The 22,883-nt window shown below is 35.4% G+C and overlaps 1 protein-coding gene across 1 annotated transcript; it reads left to right on the forward strand.

Annotated features, from left to right (window-relative positions):
- The first annotated feature begins 15,815 nt into the window (after window positions 1-15,815).
- On the forward strand, window positions 15,816-19,840 carry LOC120283378 (protein FLX-like 3). The gene is made up of 4 exons (XM_039290047.1): window positions 15,816-15,875; window positions 18,594-19,129; window positions 19,269-19,414; window positions 19,496-19,840. The coding sequence occupies exons 2-4, from the start codon at window positions 18,600-18,602 to the stop codon at window positions 19,633-19,635; spliced, it is 816 nt and encodes a 271-aa protein (XP_039145981.1). The 5' UTR covers window positions 15,816-15,875; window positions 18,594-18,599; the 3' UTR covers window positions 19,636-19,840.
- Window positions 19,841-22,883: the final 3,043 nt, after the last annotated feature.

Consider the following 22,883-nt stretch of genomic DNA (forward strand, 5'->3'; position numbering starts at 1 on the left):
CAACACAAGTATTATAAATGTTTACTTTTTTCAAACCTATTACTATTATATATATAATTATATATATTATAAATAATATATGATATATATATTATTTATTTATTCGATCGGTCAGGGTCGGGTCGGTCAAAAATTCATCCGACCCAAACCCGTACAAATTAATCTGACCAAAAACATTTGAGCTCAACCCGGGTTTTTGACCAACTTTTCTAAACCCGGGCACTCAGTATTTTTAGGGGATGGGTCAGACTACCATGGGTCGTCCGGCCCATGTCCTCCCCTAGCATTGATTTGTTCTGTTCAAAAGTGCTATTTGTGTGAGAACAAACAAGTAAAGGAAAATGCGGAAAATAATAATAATAATAATAATAATAATAATAATAATAATAATAATAATAATAATAGTTGATGTTAGTGTATTCCAACAATAAAATATAAGAGCTGTATAAGGGAAGGAAGAAGTTCAAATCGGACACGAAAGTTCATTTTGTTGTTTTTAGATAGATATAGATAACTATTTGACCATTCTAGCCTCTCTTAATCATGTTATTTATGGTATTCATGGTGAGGATTTTGTTGGGGAAAACTAACAAAGGTAAATGACTTGATTTTTAGTAGGCAAGCTAATTTTCAATTATCACCTGTGATCAAACTCCTAGCAGTACTTGTCATATATATAGAGAGAGATTTTTTTTTAAAATATTACAAAATTTTTTTTTACTAAATTACGCATGTTTGAGATTATTTACCAAAATATGCAAGTTGGTGAAAAACGGTAAAACTTTCCCTGTTTTTGGGTTTTTTATTTTATTTTTTATTTTAAAAATATAGAAAACGGGAGAAACTCTCCTGTTTTCTATATTTTTAAAATAAAAAAAATAAAAAAAGCTAAAAATGGGGAAAGTTTTACTGCTTTTCCACTAACTCATGATTTTGTAGAATAATCCCAAACATCGCTGAATTTAGTAAATATTTTTTATAATATTAAAAAAAGTCAAAAACCACCAGGTCTAGACATTGCAATATTGATGAATGTTAGAAATAAATTAAATATATATAAATTATTATGAGTTAAAAAAAAATTACATGGTTTACTATATGCGAAACTATGTGTGTATAATAGTCAATTAGTTATGGCGGGGGAGGTTTATTAGAATTAAGTGCCTTTTGGTATTGCCTGTTAATTATATAATTTTAAATGAGGTTATACATCTTTATTTTTTATCATAGTATAAAAACCTCTGGTAATTCATCTATTTAAATCTTGACTTGTTGCATTAATCCATCAAACTTCCTTGCCCCTCAATACAATGCCTTGAATCCATAGACCCTCTTTCTTTATTAGCCACCGCTTAGATCGTTAATTTATCATCTTAGTTTAGCAGGAATGAAGATTTTCATTTAAATATATAGTTTTTTTTTTAAAAAAAAAGTGGATAAACCTCTTAGATTAGAGGGAAACAAATAAAAAAAGTATAACTACTATTAGATGTGGTAAGCAAAGTACAACAAAAAGAGGGACTACAAAAGAAGAACAATAGCCAACTGGGAGCCAAAGCTCTAATACATCAAACTCGAAACCTAGCCTGAGCTTGGGTCATGTTCCACATCGGTAGGCAGAATGTCAACGAATTCCTTCACACGCGGGCCAAAAAACTCCAAGCTTCTTCTGACAGTAGTGATATCATCATCAATTTTCTCCCTAAATCCCTCTGCGAGTGACGAACACCAAGATAAAAGCATATGATCAATTTTCAGAATGATACAGTGAGCATGCAATACGTTGGCATTGAAATGCAATCATTCATAGCTAGCCAAATATTCCAATTCATCGCTTTCACAACTAGGCCCCCAAAATCCCTTTTGGCAAGATAGCTGCAGAAGTCTGATAAAGTAATCCCAAATTTGTTTAGCCAAAGAGCAATGAATGAACAGATGATCCACTGATTCAGATTCCGCATGGCACATGATGGATGTATCAGTCGACAATCTGTTACATCGTCTTCAAGCCAGATTCTCCAGCGTAAGAATTTTGTTATGCCAGGCCAACCAATTGAAGAGGTTAATTTTTCTTAGGACACCGGTTTCGCCAAAAAAATCTAGATATCGGACATCTAGTTCCACTGTCAATTAAGAAATTATATAAGGACTTAACTGAGAACAACCCAATTCATCGGACTTACCGCCATCCACACCCGATCTCGAAAGTGTCTCACCTCCTCATAACCCGCAAAGGGCATCTCATCAAACAGGTTAATGAGATCCTGCATCTTGCTATTAGGTTGCAGACAATCCCTGTACTTTCAGGCCACAAATATATTGGTGCCCTACCATTAAGCCAGCAATCGTTCCAGAAAAGTGTTTCCCTGCCATTATAAGGTTCTTTTAGAAAACAACTCCTGAGCGTCGGCAAGCATGAAAGAACCCCTTTTTAAAAAAAGGAGATCCTTCCGGTCTGAGAAGGGTGCAAATATCCAACGAGCCATTCCTGTAGTTATATTGAATCACCTTTGCACCTCCCCAAGAAGGATCCGTCGTGTACTTCCACCGCCATTTTCCCAATAATGCCTGATTGAAGCTAGCAAGCTCCAAGATTCCCCACCCCTTGATCACGAGGTCGACAGAGATTCTTCCAGCTAACAAGTCGACATCCCGGTTGGTTAATACCTGGTCCTGACCAAAGGAAGTCTCTTCTAATGAGATCAATGGATTTAATGACCCAGCAAAGTAGCCAGAAGATAGATATCCAATATGTTGGGATTGCCGAGAGAACAGAATTCACAAACAAGGGTAAGACGTCTTCCTAATTAAGGAAAGATGATGCATTTTCCATGAAACAAGTCTCCTTCTGACCTTGAGAATAATCCCCTCCCACTCTTGTCTACGAGGTCTCCTACCAGAAATTGGGATTCCCAGGTAATTGACTAGTAGAAGACCAACATTACATTGCAAGGTCCCTGCCGCTGCCTGATCAGGGATTTCGCCCAATCTACTTGAGTAAAGGCATGTTTTTGAGAAGTTTGTTTCTAGCCCCGACATACCTTCAAACAAATATAAAATCAGCTTAATTATCTTGAGGTCCTCAAGCCCGCCTGTGGTCAAGATCAAAAGATCATCTGTATAGTGCAAGTTGCATTTACTACTAAATTCCCCCAGAGGTACTCCAATAAGAATTTTAGAGTTGAGCGTGTGAGTGAACATCATGCTAAGGACATCTGTAACTAACACGAACAGAAGTGGGAACTGAGGATCCCCTTGTCTCAAACCTCTTTGATACCGGATATATCCCTTAGGAGATCCATTAACCAGTATCGAAGCTTTCGAGGAGAAGAGGATACACTTAATCCACCCAACCCATCTACCCCCAAATCCCCTAGCAAGTAGAAGATCAAAGAGGAAATCCCAATCCACATGATCAAAGGCCTTAGCAAAGTCCACCTTTAAGATGTGTCTTGGGATTCTATGCTTATGAAGACTAAAAATCAGCTCCTTAGCAGTAGCAATATTATCTAGAATGCATCATCCTTTCAAGAATGCCGATTGATCGGAGTCCACTAAAGAGTTCATGACTTTGCTCAGGCGAGAAGCCAAAATTTTGGACAGAATTTTAAGCGAGGAGTTGATTAGGTTGATGGGTCGAAAATCCCCTGGCGTCTCCGATGGCTCCACCTTTGGAATGAGAGCGATATTAGCCCAGTTTATGTGTTCTAAATTCGCTCTCCCAAAATAGAAGTCCTCACACAGTTTCAACACATCAAGTTTTAGAATCTCCCATAATTACCTAAAGAACTGTAAGGGAAAATCGTCAGGACCAGGCGCTTTATCCCTTCCCAAATCAAAAACAGCAGTCTTGTTTTCCTCGAGCGAAAAAGGTCTCTCCAGATAAGACAAGTCGACCACATTCTTATTCACAAGGAGCTTCCTGAAATCTATCTTGAATCTAGATTTCCGTTTTAGCCCAAATTGTTGTTAAAACTGCTCAGTGAACACTTTCCCAATTTCCTTAGGGTCAGCTGTCGTTACACCATTGTGACTGATATTAGGAATGATTTCTTACGACTGTTAGCCACCGCATGGAAGAAGATGGTGCTATCATCACCCACTTTCAACCATTGAAGCCTAGATCGTTGCCTCTAGTATAGCTCTTCTTTCTTACAGATCTCATTTAAGTTCAACCTAATATCCTTCTCCTGTTGAAATTCCACAGACGATAAGGGGTGAAGTAAAGCCAACTTCTTGAGTTTGATGGATCCAAACGAGAATTTCGCCCAGTGTTGCAGCCGCCCTCTAAGCCCTGCCACTTTTTGGGCCAAGATAAAAGCACCACAGCCGTTAGGAGAACATTCCTCCCACCAATTTTTGACGAGGTTGTGGAAACCCTCCACCGTGGACCAAGCCAATTCGTACCTAAAAGTTCTCAATTTTGAGCAGTGGTTACCCACTTCCAGACCCCAGCCGTGACAAACTATATTGAATCATCTTGGGGAAAAGGTTTGCACATTCACAATTGACAATGAATCTGTCGAGTTTCACCTAGGTTGGATTCAATTGCCCATTGATCTAGGAGAATCTTCTTCCCATCGCCGAGGTTCGTACAATTTAATTAAGATCATGTGAAAAAGAATTTGCCTCTCTAATATCATCCAGATTAGGAGGTTCACCGCTTTTATCCCCAATATCAAAGATAGCATTGAATTCCCCGCAAATTATCTATGGAACTCCCTGTGTTCCCACATAAGTCCGTAGCTCGTCCCAAAATGCCGGCTTCATTACCCTTGCATTAGGCCCATAAACAGTAGTACATCTCTAAACCAAGTTCTCCCTTTTGGAAATAAAGTCCACCGTCAAACTAAAATAGCCTTTCTTCACTAGCTTCCTAGTCAAGATCACACTATTCCAACCAATAACAATGCCACCAGCCGTGCCATGGGCTGGAACATAACAAAATTGATCTAGCTTGCTTTCTCCAATCACCCTCCAGGCTGCCTGGGAAATCTCTTCAAACTTGGACTCTTGGAGACAACATACATCAGCAAAATGTAGGTTTAAAGAGTCCTTCAGCAGAAACCGCTTAGTAGGTCTCCCTAACCCCCTAACATTCCAAGTATTACATTCACTGACACACCTAATTAGCCGATCCTCCAAACGAGGACACCATCTCGCTCACGGGGGCAATACGAGAAAGTTCTAACTTACGAATATGGTTCAAGCAATCATTAGCAGATTCAGTAAATGAAATACCACAAGCATCACAATAATTGGCAAGTTGAACATTATTCAAATCAGTAATGAGATGAGGTTTGGAAGTCGTACCTTCCCCATTGTCGCTGCGTATCCCCTTCTTCTTAGTTGATTTTGGCGGTTCCGCAATGTACCCTGCCTGTTCATTGAAACGAGAGGAAGGTTTCTTCTGCCTCACACTTTGTCGGGTGCTTCTAGGTAGCTCAGCAGCATTTGAATCAAATCCCCCATGCAAATCTGGCAACAATTCTCTTAAATTCTTTTCGAATTCTGAAATCGAATCATCCGACTCATATAAACTTTCTGGTGATTCACTGACTGCTAATAGAGAGTGTAAGTCTTCCGGCACAATAGATTTCATATTCGAAGAATCACCCACCACAGAGTGTTGGCCCACAGCGGGCTTCAGTGCCCACCCTCCTGCTAAAAATTCCCAAGTAAAACCCATCAGGGGAGCCATAGCTAGCATTGACTTTTCATCCTTGAAATTAATTTACTCCCACACTGCTAAATTGGAGCCCAATTGATAATCATCCCCAACCTCATTACCCTTGAGTTTGGTATTCGACCCATCACTCAGCCCATTAACTGGCCCAGTCACTACTGGAGTTATGGAAGATCCAACCCCATTATGAGTGCAGCCCAAATCTCGGCCTAAGTCACGGCCCACATCCTGGCCAAATTCCTCAGCCTTCAACTCAGAACCCGTAACACTAGCTACAACAGCCCGTTCTTCCCCAGATAAGGCTCTGCCCAAGTCGCGGCCCACTTCACAGAGTAACAATGGATCCCTCAACATATTGCAAATTGGGCTAGACTGGCCCGATACCCCCTCAGACTCAACCAATATTATAGAATCCAATGTCTTAATTCCACCACTTTCTCCAACAAGCCTGCTCCTCACGTGATCACAAGAAACCTCGGACAATCTGACCATGCCACCTATCCTCGTACTGGTTTTCACTTGCCAATGCTCGACACATCGTCTTCTAGGTTCATGCAACGTCCGGATGTTAGGTTTTGCAGGTCACCGCCGCTCGGGAAACCGAGCTTGAGGGTGAACATCGAGTCTTGCCCACACAATGCTCGGACCATCAGTCGGTTCTCCCGACGCCCATAGGGGGGATGCACTGTCACCTTGTCACCGTGGGAGCTGGGCTCAACCACCATCCTTTCCGACAAAGCACCACCGGTAGTCACAGTCGCCATCTTCGGGTAGTCAGCAGTCACATGAACACAGTGAGAGCTGGGCTCAACCACTTTCTCCATGGATGTGCCAACACGAGCAGTAACACCCACTGACGAGTTACAACCATTATTATTGTCCGGATGGAAGCCAAGCTCCACCATTCCGATGTCATTCGTTCTCTCCGACAATGGCTGTTGCTTACCTTTTAGTGCATGCACATGTTGCTTACCTTTCTCCGAGCTAGGTATCTCATGAGTACATTTTCGCTCCGGTCGTCGTTCAACCTCTTCACTTGGTACATGCAGCACGTATCTGCAAATATCCCACCGGAAAACCGGGAAATCCTCTCTTTCTCCAGCAATTAAAACTGTATATTTCCTTATCCCAAGCCTAAGCTCCACCTCAAATGGCAACGAGAATCCAGCTCGGCGGCGCACCAATGTGGAGATGGACCATTTGTGAGGGTTGAACGCTTGTGATAGTGCAACCAGATCTCCCACCGGCTTAACCATCTCCAAGATAAGGTTCCAACACCATCCGTGGAGCGGAAGGTTCCATATAAGCATCCACTATCTCATTCCTGAAGCCCTACCATCAGCACCGATCTCCGCCGACCACGGGGAAAGCTTCAAAGTGCAAGGCCCATCTTTTGTGGCCACTTTGAAACTGTCAAGCTTGTACACCTCTTTGATCTCCTCCCGGCTCGCCAACGGGACCACAAACGTACATTCATTCAATGGGGTAATTGGGCCTGCAAGAGTCCTATTGATGATGGACCACAAACGTACATTCATCCACTTTGCCACACCCCTTGCCGAAAAAGCTACTCCAGGAGAAGATGAGCTGACCTCCTGTGCGAAGGACCTCTTACCTTCCTCAATGTGAACCCTGCTCTTACCTTTGTCTACTTTACCACCGCCGTCCCCGCCGGAGTTGTCCCAGAGGTCTCGGAGTAGACTTATCTCTTCAGCTTAGCAGATATAAAGTTTATTTTTTTATAGAAAAATCATCTAAAGACTCTCAAAAAATTTCGAAAAAAATTCTAGGTCTGTAAAATAGTTTGACGACTCAATATATCTTTTACTTTTTCAAATATATAGATAATTCGTACAACCTTTTGGGTCTAAGATTACTCATTTAACCTCATCTTTTTCCCCTCTTTCTTTTACCTTCCCATCAAGTTGTGGTCACTATTGCTAGGGTAAGCTTTAGAAACCTCAACAAGCTTTCCAACTAGGAGCCCCCAAGGAAAGAGTGAGCTCATCCTTACTTTGGGAAGCTCCCCACTGTTGGGCAAGCCTAGTTGGGCCAATTCTAAAAGCTTGTTAGGGTAGCACCGTGATCACAGTACCCTTTGGGCAAGGTTACCCCATGTCACGCACCAAACTTAGTTCGCAGGACTTGGTGCACAGACAAACGCCCGCACAACCATAGTACATATATAGCACAATAGTTATGCAAGACCTCAAAATCTATCTCAAAACAGAAATGTAAATTCCAAAAGTCAAAATCAGAAATTTACAAAAATTTTCTAAGTACAACTCATATTTTACAAAAGAGAAAAAATTATAGCTTAACCTACACCACAGACAGGCTTGCTGCTTGTTCACTCTCGGTGAGCTATTGTACTCCTGCTCTGAAGAAAATTTAACAATCAGATTATGAGCTCGACATCCCACTAAGCACCCACTAAAAATATCGGGATCACATAAAACTCAATAATTTCAAAAAACATACTTAAATGTGACATTGCACAATAAATATCATAATAAAACCTAGAATTTGGAATATTTCAACAAATATAACTTTTCAAATGAACGAGTATATATGTCCCCCAAATAACTAATGCCAACAAAAAAATAATAAGAATTCATATATTTAAATTTGGTGACCCGAGCAAGAATCTCAGAGCTCATTTGTTTACCCTCGGTGACTCGAGCAAGAATTTCAAAGGCCGTTATTCTCTACCGATGAAATGGTACGAAACTATAGTTTCTAAGTCAGAAGTATATGTCGACACGGGTGACAAGGTTAGTGCAAAGTTAATTCAGGGACTATGAGTTTTTATACCAAAAATATGTCAGGTCCAAAATTATTGTCAACGCAATAATACTGAATTTCAGTGATCCGGTTTTTTAATGAAAATAATTCCAATTATACCAAAATAAGTTAATTCTAATATGTCACAACATTAATTAAAACATAAGTAATCAATAACTGGATACATAATTAATATTATAAATAATAGTTTCTGAAAACAATTCAATACTCAAACAACACGTTTTTTTTTATAAATTAACAAGTAAAAATGAAAGAAGTAAATAAATAACCAAATGAACAGTTCTTCAGAAGTTAACATATATATAATCCGTAATATACTAAAATGCCAGAAATCAAATAAATAAACATCAACATAATTTGAAAGTAATTATCAATAGGCACAAAAGTCAAAACATAAAATATTTAAATAGTAAATCATGAAGGGTTTTAACACCCAAATCCAAAATAAATAAATAAATAATTATGTAAATCATTGTTGGTAACTAGAAATTTTATAAATATATAATTTATATGTAGGTACTTACCTGGAGAAATCTCTGAGCTTTAGAATCCACTCCGACACTAAAATCAGAATTTGAACATAAAAACCCTAAAACATGAACATTATGGATTGACTTAGATTCAAAAGCTTAAGTACAAACAATGACCATTGGTTAACAAACACCTCCGTTTGATACGTAAAATTTTGAGGTACAATACAACACAACTTCTCTTGTCCTTCGTTTGATTTGTAAAAAGGTTGGGAGTATAGCACAAGGCAAAGTTAGAGTATAGCACAAGTAGGTAAAATTTTTGTACCACCAAAACCTAGGTACAAAAAATTTATTGCGGTACAGTACAACTAAAAGACTAGACTACCCGTAATAAACATTAAAAATTACAATCATGTATTCCACATCCCACGACACTCAAGTCCCCGATTCTTGCTCCTCCTTCTCTTCCTCCGCCGATATCCTTTCCCATCTTCATAGTCTGACCTCCCACTCCCTCTCTCTTTACTCCTTTTTTCTCCTATTTTCCTTTGTTCTTATTTTTTTCTCCCTCATTTCTCTAAAATTTTAGAACCTCTTTAAAATTTTAGGGTTTCTAGGGACTTTCCTAGAAGAGAGATTGATTAAGAATTCACGTTGAAAAGATACACGTTGTTGAGATTATAGGTTTAATTATATTTATGATTGATTTATAATTATTTTGCCATATTTTATAGTTTCTTGATGGCATTTGTGTTTCCATTTGAATTTGAAATAATATATAATCTTTTTAATACAATAGGGATGTATTTTTATCTAAATTCATATTTGATTTCTATACAATATAAATAAAAATGAGTATTATCTTGATCGATATTTTAAAATTAAAATTCAAATCATAAAAATTAACATAATTTGTTTTTATATTTCTATCCAAAAATAAAATTTTTTAATTGTATTATATATTTTTTTTCATGTTGATGTACATAATATAAAATAATTATATTTTTAGTAAAAATATTTATGAAATTTTTTTGTTTGGTTCCATGATATCTTACAAATTAATTTTTATATTTAAGCCTATTGGTTGGCAACTCGAAAATTTATATAATATTAAAATTTTATAATTTTAGAAAATCATATTTACAATTTTATTATTTAATCTCTTAACATTTTGTAAATTTGTTTATATAGTAAAAACAATGTGAAAATTAATTGTTGGGAACCTTATTTTCTTTAAATTAGTGTATATAATATAAAAATATAATTATGATTTAGTAAGATTATTAATTATATATTAGGCTATATGGATTATAGATTGGAGTATATTTAATAAGATTATAGAGTAACAAATTTTATTGTTTAGTGGATTGAGATATTAACCCTATATTTTTTAGCAATAAAATATTTTTTCTATATTATAAAAATTTTAAAAATACAATTATGATTTAATAAGTTGATTAATTGTATAAAATTTAATTAGGTTAATATTGAAATTGAGAAAAAACTTTAAAATTTACATGTGAAATTGTTTATTGTGAAAGAAACATAAGACGGTATAAAGGGTATCAGAAGTAATTTTACAATAATTTGTTAGAAATCCAACAAAGAATTGTGTAAAAATTTTTGTGATGTCCATAAGATATCAAACAGGTACAATACAAGTATTGTGCTGTACGACAACTACTTATTTTGTTCTATACAGCTTGTGTTGTCCTTAGTTACGCATCAAACGCACCCCAAAGACTTTGAGACACAAAATATGATAAACATACATAGGGATACATAGTGAATCAAAATCCCAAAGCACAATACTTAAGATATTCCTTAAATAAATAAATAAATAAATAAATATATATATATAGATATTGATAAGTGGACGGGAAGAACCTGAAACCAATTCCATTCAATCTATCAAACATATATATATATATATATATATATATGATACACAGCTGTAAAACTGAACACCTTTTGCATTAAAAGCAATCCCACGATTATCATTAACTCAACAGAACTCTAATGGCTATTTAAACTAAATTTCCAAAAAGAATAAACCAATCTTTTTCAATTTCTTCAAAGTCGACAGATAAAAAAAAAGTAGACCTACACAACCGAGCTTATAAAAATTTCATACAAGTCTATGCAGTGCTTCCTGACACCACATTAACTCAATCCTTATACATTAGATCAAGGTTCTGCAATAAACAAAAGAATTACAATGGAACCTAATCATAAAAAAACAACAAAATTAAACTTAATCTCTATACAGAAACAATAAACTAACCCATCAATCAAAACATCCGGCATTAGCATATAACAATTTAGAAACAACAATGAATATTCTACAACTAGATCTGAGGAAGAGAGTACTCACCTTAACAATAAAAGTGAAATAAACTATTGTTAGTGAGATCCTTTCCTTTTCTTTATCGCCGGCACGACACATAATTAAGGAGAGATGCTAGATCTAACTTTTCTTAAACAACAAGACTAAAACAGAAAAAGGCGAAAAGATGGAGAGGGTTTAAAAAAAAAAGGTAATTGAAACATAAAATATAAAATTTTTAAAAAAATTAAACGTAACCGCCAAATTTAGCATCAGAATTTGAAAAGAATATAGTGGGGCCCACAACCCAAGTGCTTAGCGAGCTCATCCTAGTGTTGTAATGTTCCGAAGGATGCTCCAACCCCTAGCTTGCAGAGCCTTATGGACTTCGCCAACCCATAAGCTCACCATGCTGGAAGCTAGCTCAGCTCAGCCTATCAACTTCCCCAGAGTTGAACTCTACCCAACCCCTAGCTTACAAAGCTTAGTGGAGCTTGTCCTAGCCTAAGTAAGCCATCATGAGCTTCTCAGTGAGCCCACTACTTTACCGAGCTAGACCATTACTTGTGACTTGACCGTCCAATAAGAGGGGAGTAAAGAAGAAAAGATAAACTAAAGGAAAATTAGTAATTTTAAAATTATAATTAAGTGTAAAAAATTAATGGATTTAAAAAGTTAGATACTATAAAACATGACTTTTGAGTTAGATTCCAAAGTGGAAGACTCACAAGGAAAAGATTCACATTTAATTTGGAGATCCACACCACTCATGCAGGAGGAGGGATACCCACACCACTTAACTCTCCAGTCGCCGTAAGGCTAACAAAATTCTGGAGCACAACAGAATTGGATCTGATTTACAAGTTCAACAAAAAAATAATAATAAGAACACTACATAGAGATAGCACAGAGGAAGAAACATAAACAAAGCCCTTCAGTGAAGTTCAAGAAATAAGCTGGACACCAATACAACAGAGTTTTCAATGAAAGAAGACAACATACAAGCCATGCAATTAGTACACAAGGAAAGACGAAAATACTAGTGGATCCACACTCCTAATACAATGAGTTCATGCTCAACAAATAAACATATAAAGGATTAAAACCAAGGGAAGACAAATAGGGATATGCCCAACACTCCGCCTCGCCACAACGACCCTACAAACAAGAGCCTGGAATGAAGGGAGAGGGTGAGTAACGTAAGTCACTCTGTGAGTAGGTTAGCTCAATTCGAAAAGAATATAAAAGCAAATAGATAATTTTTCAATAACCAAACCATTGCAATAACCATATAACCTCGGAACATGTTTAACATTTATAACACTATATAAAGCGAGAAAGTAAACACCAGTGCTCAAAATCCCAAAATATGTGTTCACATAAATATAATTAAAGTCTCAAAACTTTTCATCCGGTATATAGCAAATACAAGTACACAGTACTCATAATGAACATAAAACTCTAATTGATCGAAATAAAGTTTCCAACTTGTAAATACTAAAGTTGACATAATACGAGATTCAACTCATCAAGAAATAAAACTCATTATCAATTATACTTTTCGAAAGAATATACAAAAGGTCACATCTCGGAGAAGTCATTTTCATGAAAACAAAATTTTTATAAAATATGAAAAATCTTGAAGAATGAACAATGGCCTAAAAACACTCTCCGACTTAGCCGCCATCGAGACTAATTAAGTTGAGAGCCGTCAAAATATTCATAACTTTGACGTTAGAACACTAGTTACGTATGGTGACTGTGGCCTCTCGGTGTATCATTCAAATCATGGTTTTATGCGCGCCACCTGATGAGAGCAAGGAAATGGGTCCTCCACGCCACCTCTAAAGTCTAGATCATGGGAACCCCGTACTACAGCAAGCGGGTTACAACCCCTCATTGTCAACATCAATCAATGCATAAATCTCATCAAAGGATCCATAACCAGGATAGTAAATAAGTACAGGGGATGAAATCCGTATCCACAATTTTCACAAGTCATTTCACATAGTCCTTGTCTTGGACAATAATCATATATCGGAAATAAGAATAATTTCCACGAAAACCAGTGTCACAAGTATAACATGTTTATAAGTTTTAACTTCATTTCAAACCCGATATACCATTGTAACCATAAGACATTTTTATCAAACAAAAAGAATTTTATTCACAAAACGGAAAGCATAGAAAATCTTTATAAAGTGATTAAATCATCAGTGTAATACGATAAGCTCAAGGAATACTTTTAAATCATAACCAAAGCTTCACAAATAATTTCAATTCAAAACATATGAATCATCATAAATACATTCACTCCAACATCAAGAGTTTCATATAAATCAAGAGTGTAGACATTCATTTCCAAACCGATCAATAACCATGAGATTTTTCATCAAACATCAAGAATATCACAATACAAATCAATAGCAAGGAAAATACCTTCTGACTCAATCAATGTATTAATTCAATACGATAAAAACTATGCAACACTTTCAAATGGAGTGATTGAAATCTTTATGAAATATTCTAGTAGAATTATGCAAATCACAAATTCTCACTCACAACTTAGGCGATTTAAACCCCCAAGGGAGCTACTCCTCTGCCGGCTCCTCGCCGTGCGATGCGCTCTCACCACCTAACCAACCAACCACAATCACAAACACACACACACACACACACACACACACACACACACAAGAATAAACAAACAAACACAAGAAAAAAAAACACTAGGTTTAACCAAGAAGGCAACTCTGACCTAGGCTTGGCTCATAACTAAATTTCAGGGTTACCAATGGATTTATAAGGTTTTGGGCTTCATTCTAAGCCAAAGAATTCAAAGAATAAATCAAGTCTTACTGATGCTACAGTAGTCGAGCTACAGTGACCACGAACCCTAGGAAGCAATGGTTCATGGATACACTCAAACAAGGAAGAGAATTCAATGCAAACCAATCAAACAAATTCTCAAAGCAATCACCAACGAGAGGAACCAAGATTAAGCTAACAAACTAACTCCTAGCTCATCCAACCATCATCACAAAAAGAGGGAAGGAAAAGGAGAGGCTCACCTCAAGAATTCAAGGTTTAAGATGGATGGATCTTGGGCTCCAAGAATTAGCATGAGAAGCAGTTAGAAAATCACTCATTTTGTTGAAAAAAGGAAAGTCAAAGAGCAAGCCCATACTACCTCTCTCTCAAGATGTACCAAAGATCCTCATTGTAGGAAGCCATGCTAATAACTTGGGCTATCAGTGTGGTGGATGGATCCTTGATTATATGTATTTTAGTCCTTCACTTCTTACTCTCTCTCTCTCTTCTCTCCCGTCTTGTCTGAACGTCGGACTCGCATGGTCAGAGCCAAAGGGAGAGGAAGATGATGGCATGCCATGTGGAGAGGGCTAAAGGTGCTGGTGTCCAGCATGGCGCCAAAAGGGCTGAGAAAGGGGGGCTTCTCTTGATGCCTGAGGCTTGAGGGAGATTCTCTCTTGGGCAAGCTTGGTCTTTCTTGTGCCAAAGGGGGGCTAAGCCCCTCTCGCCCCCCCGGTTCCACCATTGGCTCTTGTTTAAAAAAAATCAACATCTTCAATTGTCTTGTTTGGGACAAACAAAAATATTTACCCTTTACCCCTAGACAACTTGGGCAAACAAGACTGTAATGGTTTGGCCACTGCAACATGCATGTGTTGCCAAGCCGTGGTGGAGATAATCTACCATTTGTCCCTATCATGCCTCACCGTTGAATGTATTTAGCACCATTTTGGCCAAAATTCTTGGCCTTATTAGATACTTATCTTCAATTACTGAGGTATAATCATCCTGGGAGTTCCATTGTAGTTGAATTTTATTGAAAGAACATTTAAGACCTCCATACTAAAGTTATCCGGTTAGAAAGGAATAATCATATTTTCAATCAGCTTTTTTTTTCTCCTACCGCAATCCTAATAAAAATTGACCATGTGTTTCTCTCTTCATATTTAATAGCCTAGGACATTAAGAAACTAAGAAACTTAAACTAGATGATATTGCAATGACAATCAAACATAGCTTTGATTTTTCATGCACTTCCACTAAAATTGAAAGTATCGGTTGGGTAAAAGCGCACTAATGGATTGTTATTGCCTCTATGCACATGTCCTTGACTGGATATGCATTTGTTAGCATAGTTTTGATAGTTTAAAGCTTTTTATACAGCTTTATCATCAACCATTTATTATATAATTTATATGTTTTCTTGATTTATATAAAGTCTATTTTTTTTAAAAAAGAATATTTTTATTATAATGAAGACAAATAGCGAGCATAATTGAAGATAATCTCTCAAATTGATAAATAATTTGAAATTTTACGACAATATACCAGTATTTTATCCATGTTTTACAACGTTATATAAGCAAAATTTTTCTAAAAAAAAAAATAAAAAAAATAAAGTAAAAGCAATCAAAATAGAAAATAAAAAAAGGGTATTTTAGTCATTTAGAAAAGAGCAATAAAAGGACTCTAGCAGCCCTTCTTCTTCTCCTTAAACCATCCATTTTGCAACCACGAATCAATCGCGCTTGGTTCTCTTGTTTTTGCTCCGGAGGTAAACCCTAATTCTCTAAAATCCCTAATTTCACGTTCTTTGGTCCAATTCTTTATGTTTTATCTTGAATTTCTTCATGAATCGGTTCCCGTAAGTGTTCCAATTCTGTAGGATTTGTTTCTCAATTTGATGGATTTTTGTGTGCTTGTGATTACCTTTCCATGTGTTTCTGAGACTTTTTTTTGGGGAATCAAATCAATATGTTTGATGTATTGTTTAGAGCAAAGGATGGAGCTTGATGTCTTTTAATTCTGGATTTTGTTTGTAATTGGATTTAATTGGGCGAGTGGAACTATGGGATGAAATCTTTTTGGAATTCAGGGTGGATAAGATTGTGTAGGATCAAATTAACTTCAATTTGCATCCAATCTAAGTCTCCAAATTGGTGATTTGCTTTAATATTAGGTTGATATTATGTTTTTCTCGCTTCCTTTATTTCTTCCAATTTGATATGCCATGTTTCCTTCTAATTAGAAATCAATCTTGTCTTGTGGCTACCTGAACTGAACTTGTTTCTGCTAAAATCGGCATTTTTTTACTTTGCTTTTGAAATAACTGTTGTTCGACATCTTAAATGCTGCAGTCTTTCTTGAATATTGTTTACTTTGAACTTGTACCCTAAATCCATTTTGGGATTGGGCTTCTGAAAATTTCTTTATCCATGATCTCCCTAGTACTGTGGATGGCGGATTTAACAAGATTTGTTGCCTACTAATAAATGTTATGCCTGTCACCTCATTAATGGAAAATTTTAGATTTGAATATGCATTAACAATGTTACAATTGATAAATTTTGTTATTCTTTTATAGATATACAACCCTGAGTTCCTTAGCAATTGGTGTCACCTCGCTATATTTAATTATTTGTGATGCTCATATATGATATCTTTGTGCTATTATCTTGTGAAAGAAATCTTTTTAAATTATCTTTATTGGGTTTATGGTCCAAGCGTAAGTCACCTCATTTGAGCTGGTGATACTTGTCAAAACATTGTTTTCTGTTGTTTAAAGTTTTCTTTGTATCATGATCTCTGTTATATATTTACTAGACCATAGTTGCAGACTTCTTGTCTGGACACACAATTCATTATGCCATGGAATTCCTGTTCTTTGCATTAACACTGATGCCTTTTGTGAGTGAGCTCCAAGAAATAAAATCTATGGTTCCATTGATATGTCACTAGTTCTTAAGTGTGGGTCTCCAAGACATATTTACCTCCTCTTGATAGAATTTTGATATGATCACTTATTGAAGGTTGCCCATTGTTTCTGTAATTGCTTCTATATCCACTTTTATTTACTGACTTCAATTAAATTTTGAAGTTCATAATAATATTTAAAGTATGACCCAATAATTGAGTTTAGCATACCTTGTATATCCATTTGTTAGAGTAATCCATTGTTTCTTTTTAACATGTGTATTGCCTTTGCTGCGTTGATTCCTTTGTGATTTTTCAAGTCGTTTTATATGGAACCTTTTTCGTTTTTGCTGGCCATTTAATCTATTATTGCTTTCTAACATGTGTATTTTGGACCTGTTTAAATTCTTAAAAAAGAAAATGCTTGACTTATGGTATACGGAAGCACTTTTTTTACAAGTGTTTCGATGGTGGTTATATGTTTGGATACTTAATTTATAAGAGCTTCAATGAGTAAGTTAAGAACTTATGTCTTTTTTATTTGTTATTGGGTGGGTGCATGTGGAAGCTCTTCTAAATTATGAAATTACTATTAGGAACCTATAAAAGCACAATCAAACTTTCCTTGTATACAATCTAATATAAATTAATACTCAAGTGATATATTAAGACCCTAACTCTAGAAGAGGAGAGCTGGCCAAGTGGAGAAGATAAATAAAAGCTTAGATTGGAGAAAAATAGTTTTATGTTTATATATATATATATAGACAAAGGGTAATAGTGTGCTTTTATTAAGGGGATTTTGGTGAAACCAATTAAAGTTGAGAAGTTTTTTTTATGGCCGGCTAAGTAGAGAATATGAACAAAAGCTTAGATTGGGCAAAAAGGTTATGGTTTATGTTTAGATACAGGGACACCAAGGTAATAGTATGGTTTTGTCAAAAGTATTTTGGCCAAAATAAGTAAGCCCAGTTTTTTTTTTCTTCTGTCCCTAGTGTTTTTTTTCCAGAAGCACCAATTTGCGAGCTTTTGGCAAACATGGTTCCTTGTGGATTCATCCTGAGAAGGAAATAGGCATCATAATTCCTTGTCATCCAGCTTGAGAAAGAATTATAGGTAGAGATGAGATATATATGCTTGATACATATGCACACATGCATTATAATTATAATGGTGCTGTATGTGGGAAAACTTTCCTGATTCAATTTATAATCGATTCATTGCAAAGAATTCGGTTTTTAAAGGTAAATACCCAATGTGCAATGTGCAAGGAGGGTCTCTCTGATTGGATGTTTGATCGTGATGAGGCACTTTGCCGATTACCTTATGCCTAGTTATTGGAGTTTGTCCCTCCATGTACAGAGTATTTACTTGTTACTAGTCTGAGGAAGTTTGGTCAGATCCTTTACTTCAATCCCAAATGACTTTTATTACTCTAGTGTGAAAGACAAGAGTTACGCTTTGGGAATAATTCAAGAAACAATTTGAATCCACATGATAATCCCAAAACATGATATAAAGTACTGTACTTCTATTCTCAATTTGATTTTTAAAGAAGTTCACACATTGTTTTCTGCAGATCATTATGGCTGGTAGAAACCGTTTGCCTCCTCGTCACATGATAAATGATCAGATGTCTGGTTTCCATGATGCCCCCCCTCCTCAGTTGCACCGAGGACGTGGGCCTGTACCTTTTAGTCTATTGGAGGAAGATGTTGCAATTCGACGTGAAGAAATTCGCAGGCTGGTTGCTAATAATCGGCTTCTGATTGAGGAGAATGTCACTCTTGGAAGGGACATAGCTGCTGGAAGGGAGGAGCTTCACAATTTAAGCCAGATCATTCCAAGGATCCGGGCCGATAAAGAAACCCAGGCAAGGGATCTAATTCAGAAGGGCCTGAAGCTAGAAGCTGAGCTCCGCGCCATTGAACCTATCAAGACTGAAGTTTTGCAGTTACAATCAGAACTTCAGAAACTGGAAGCGTTTAAGCAGGAGATGCAAGGAAAGATTCAAGGTCTCTCACAAGATTTGAAACTCGTGCAGGCGGAGAATGAGCAAATACCCTCTTTGAAAGTTGATATCGATGGCCTTCGTCAGGAGCTCATGAGAACCAGGTCTGAATCTTTAATCCTATACATATATATTGTCAAAATCAAAGACAGCCATTACGAGGATACAAAGTTAAAAATTCTAATCACTGTCAGTTATTCTGTTAACCAGGCCTCATTAAGCATTTGTGTCCCGTATTTTTAGGGCCGCGTATGAATACGAGAAGAAATTAAATACAGAACAGATGGAACAAAGGCAAATACTGGAAAAGAATCTCATTTCAATGGCCCGTGAAGTCGAGAAGCTGAGGACTGAAAGCATGACCATGGACGCGATGGCTAGGGGACCAGGTAAGCAACATACCCGGTTTTCAGTAGGAATTTATATAATCCTATTCGATCTACTCACACATCTCCATTTACATTTTACAGTTGGTCCTTATGGTCCGGTGAAAGGCAGCCCTGACATGAGATACCCTGGAGCATTCACCGGTGGTTTTGGTGACGACAAGGGTGGCCCTTATGGTACTGGTCCATGGAGCTCATTTAATCATAGTTATCCTCGCCGCTAAAGCTACTTAATTTCGCATCACCGTTAATAATTATGTTTAAATTTATATTATGTTTTACGTTTGGAGTTCCAAAGTTTGTAGTAGATATATGAACTAATCACTGATCTTTTGATCCTGGTTGCAATATCAGATGTATAAATTCGGCAATTTAAGAGTGGAGTCAATCTAAATGAAGCAGTGGTGTTAATTCAAGCAAATTTTTCAATGACCGGTTTATTGATTTTGTTCGAAATTTACGGAAATGCTGTGATTTATAAGTATTTGACAGTGTGATGGTGGTAATGAAAATGCCAAGATTGAAGGTGACTTGCAGATGAATTGGATAAGATTGAACCAAAATCCAGAAGGGATTGCAAAAGAAATTTGATTGGAAAATTTCAATGAAGTCCTTTTCATGGAGCCTGATATTCTTGCAATCCAACAAGAGATCACATTCCATTTGAAACCCATCCTTTTCTTGTCCTGTATAGCAAGCCTGGATGTTAATGTGATTAATTAATAGTCTCATATTAATTAATTTGTTAAATTTGGACTTAAATATTTTTTTTGCTTGTTTAGTTTTGACAAAAAAAAAATGAATAATTACTAATATGGCCCTGTGATAAAAAAAAACTTTTAAAAAATTTATGAAAAGACCAAAATGGTACATATGTTTTTTATTTATAATTTTAAAGTTGATTTTTAACTTTAAATGGATAACAAGGGAATGCTAGCAATTTTTTTTCCAACATATAATAGTGAAATAATAATAATAATAATAATAATAATCTCTTTAACATGAAGAAAAGAGTTGGTAATGAAAAGACTATTCTTGAGTACATTTGGGCTGATGACAAAGAAAATAAAAAGAAAGATTGAGAATTATTAGTAGCGTTTGAATAATTTGATTGGTGCCATAAAAATTAATTTAATTTGGTTGTCCCCATCCATGTTCATTGTACCCTTTGGAAAATGATGTATCTCCTACTTGAAGCCCTTTAACACAACCTCGTTTGCCATTTCAATGGCCGTTAACTCTTCTGTTCCATTGTTTTCAACATCTCTCTCTCTCTCCATTAAACCTTTGTAAATAGTATGCAAGATTTTTTTCTGTATATATATATATATATATATATGTCTCAAAACTTTCCCAAGTACTATTAATTAAAAAAAACCATATAAATTAAATGTTTTTGCTATTTATTGAACCTTTGCCAATGATCAAAAGTACAAAGCAAAATATACCCTCTAATTCTCTTATTCAGAAAATTCATGACGGTAACGAGGCATAATAATAATAATAATAATAATAATTCATGTGAGATGAGAAAATGAAATTTCTAGAAAGTATCATGTAAGTCTCACAAACTATTCAACATACAAAGATGCCATCATGAAAATCCCAATAGCATACTTATAATATTTTTTTTTTAATGTAGACAAGTCTTGCTATAAGCATACATACATACATACATACAAAAAGGTTACTTACATCCTTATCCTGTGTGATAAAATTCAAATCCGTGTTCTTGGTAAGAACATGAACACCATATATACAAAAAAACTGATGTCAATAGATCAAAAAGTCATTGGGCTATGCTTATAATAATTATTATTTCTCATGAAACATCACTATTGTTTTTTAAAAATAATAAGAGATGTCGTAAAATGTCACTACCATAATAATTGAACAAAAGATATTCGACTCTTATACAAGAAGCGAAAAATTTGACTCTTCATTATATACGGTGAAGGTAAAATAATAAAAATTATGCATACATTACCTTGTTCACATTGTTACAAAAATAAAAAACAAAAAGCTTTTCTAAGGACTATTTCATTTATAACTAATTAGTATATATATATATATGTAATTATTTAGATTGGTTGGTGGGCAAAGAAAATGAAGCTTTTGAGCTGACGAGGATTGTCTGAGTTAGGAAAACACACAGACAAAGAAAAATGAATATTAAAATGGGCCCATGCAGAGTGCTCTACGTGGACTATTACAAACCTAGTCTTCCATGTGCCCTACCCTTCTTTTTAGACCACTTCTTATAAATTCCAATTAACTAATATGGAAAACAACTAGAATTCCTTATTTTTCTTTGGTTCAGCAAAACCATGGTGTCCATTCTCTCATGCATTTCCAACTACTTGCCATTGTGTTTTTGTGTTCTTCTTTTATGTATTTATCCATCTATAAATTAATGTAAATTTTTAGAAAAAAACTTTGATCCTATGGTATGACCTAATTACACGGAGTTTAGTTTGTGAGACTTCTTATTGCATAGGATCAAAATGCGATAAACACAGTCAATTGGATTGCTATATATTATTCCTTTGTGAATGCATACTTCTGGTTGTATATATATAATTTATTTATTTTTTTGATCTAGGAAAATCATTGGGTCTATTTTTTCATGTATTCACACTGGCATTGTATTTAATATGTGTTTTCCATCTATTTACCTATCTATTATGGAGGTTTCAGTGACTTTGACTATTATTTTCATAAATAGAAATATATAATATTAATGAATAAATTTGAGTGTTTCTTTCAATGAAGTAGTGGAGATGAGAGTAATACTATTGAGCGAGAGAGAGAGAGAGTGAGTGAGTGAGTGAGTGGTCCATGATGTATATATGATCATTGTATGGTGAATTGATGATGGTGTGAATGCCCATTTCTTGGTTTTCATTGTCCATGAAGTCTTTGTCTTGGAGGAAAGTATACATGCAAGAAGGCTAATTAATTAATTAATTAGAGATCCCACATATTGGTCCCCAATTGTTTAATTAATGCTACCATATATATATATATATATATATAAAAGTTTGTATGTTCATGGTTTGCTTTCTTGCCCTTTAGGGCTTTAAGCAATATTGTGGTCCTAAACTAGCATTTTAGATTTGCAAAGGACGAACTTAAGCTTGGTTTGAAAATATTGAATAAAGAGTTTTAAATTAATTAAAGAAAAATTATTACAGAATGCGGTTTAATTAAATTTTATTTTAAAAATTTGAGACTAGATTTCTGAATTCGAATTTAACTTGATTAAATTTGAAACTAAAACATCTTCATAATTTAAATTTTATCTTTGATTATTTTCTTTATAACGTACATAAACATTACATCTTATTTGATATCATATTTTAATATTTATAATTTATAATTATATAAAAATTATAATGTATTTACATATTTTGAGGTATGAAGCTCAATTTAACTTGGCTTGACTTGAAATTAATTTTAGTTCAAAAATGAA

Source organism: Dioscorea cayenensis, chromosome 19 (genome assembly GCF_009730915.1).
Source record: "Dioscorea cayenensis subsp. rotundata cultivar TDr96_F1 chromosome 19, TDr96_F1_v2_PseudoChromosome.rev07_lg8_w22 25.fasta, whole genome shotgun sequence".
NCBI classification, from domain to species: Eukaryota; Viridiplantae; Streptophyta; class Magnoliopsida; order Dioscoreales; family Dioscoreaceae; genus Dioscorea; species Dioscorea cayenensis.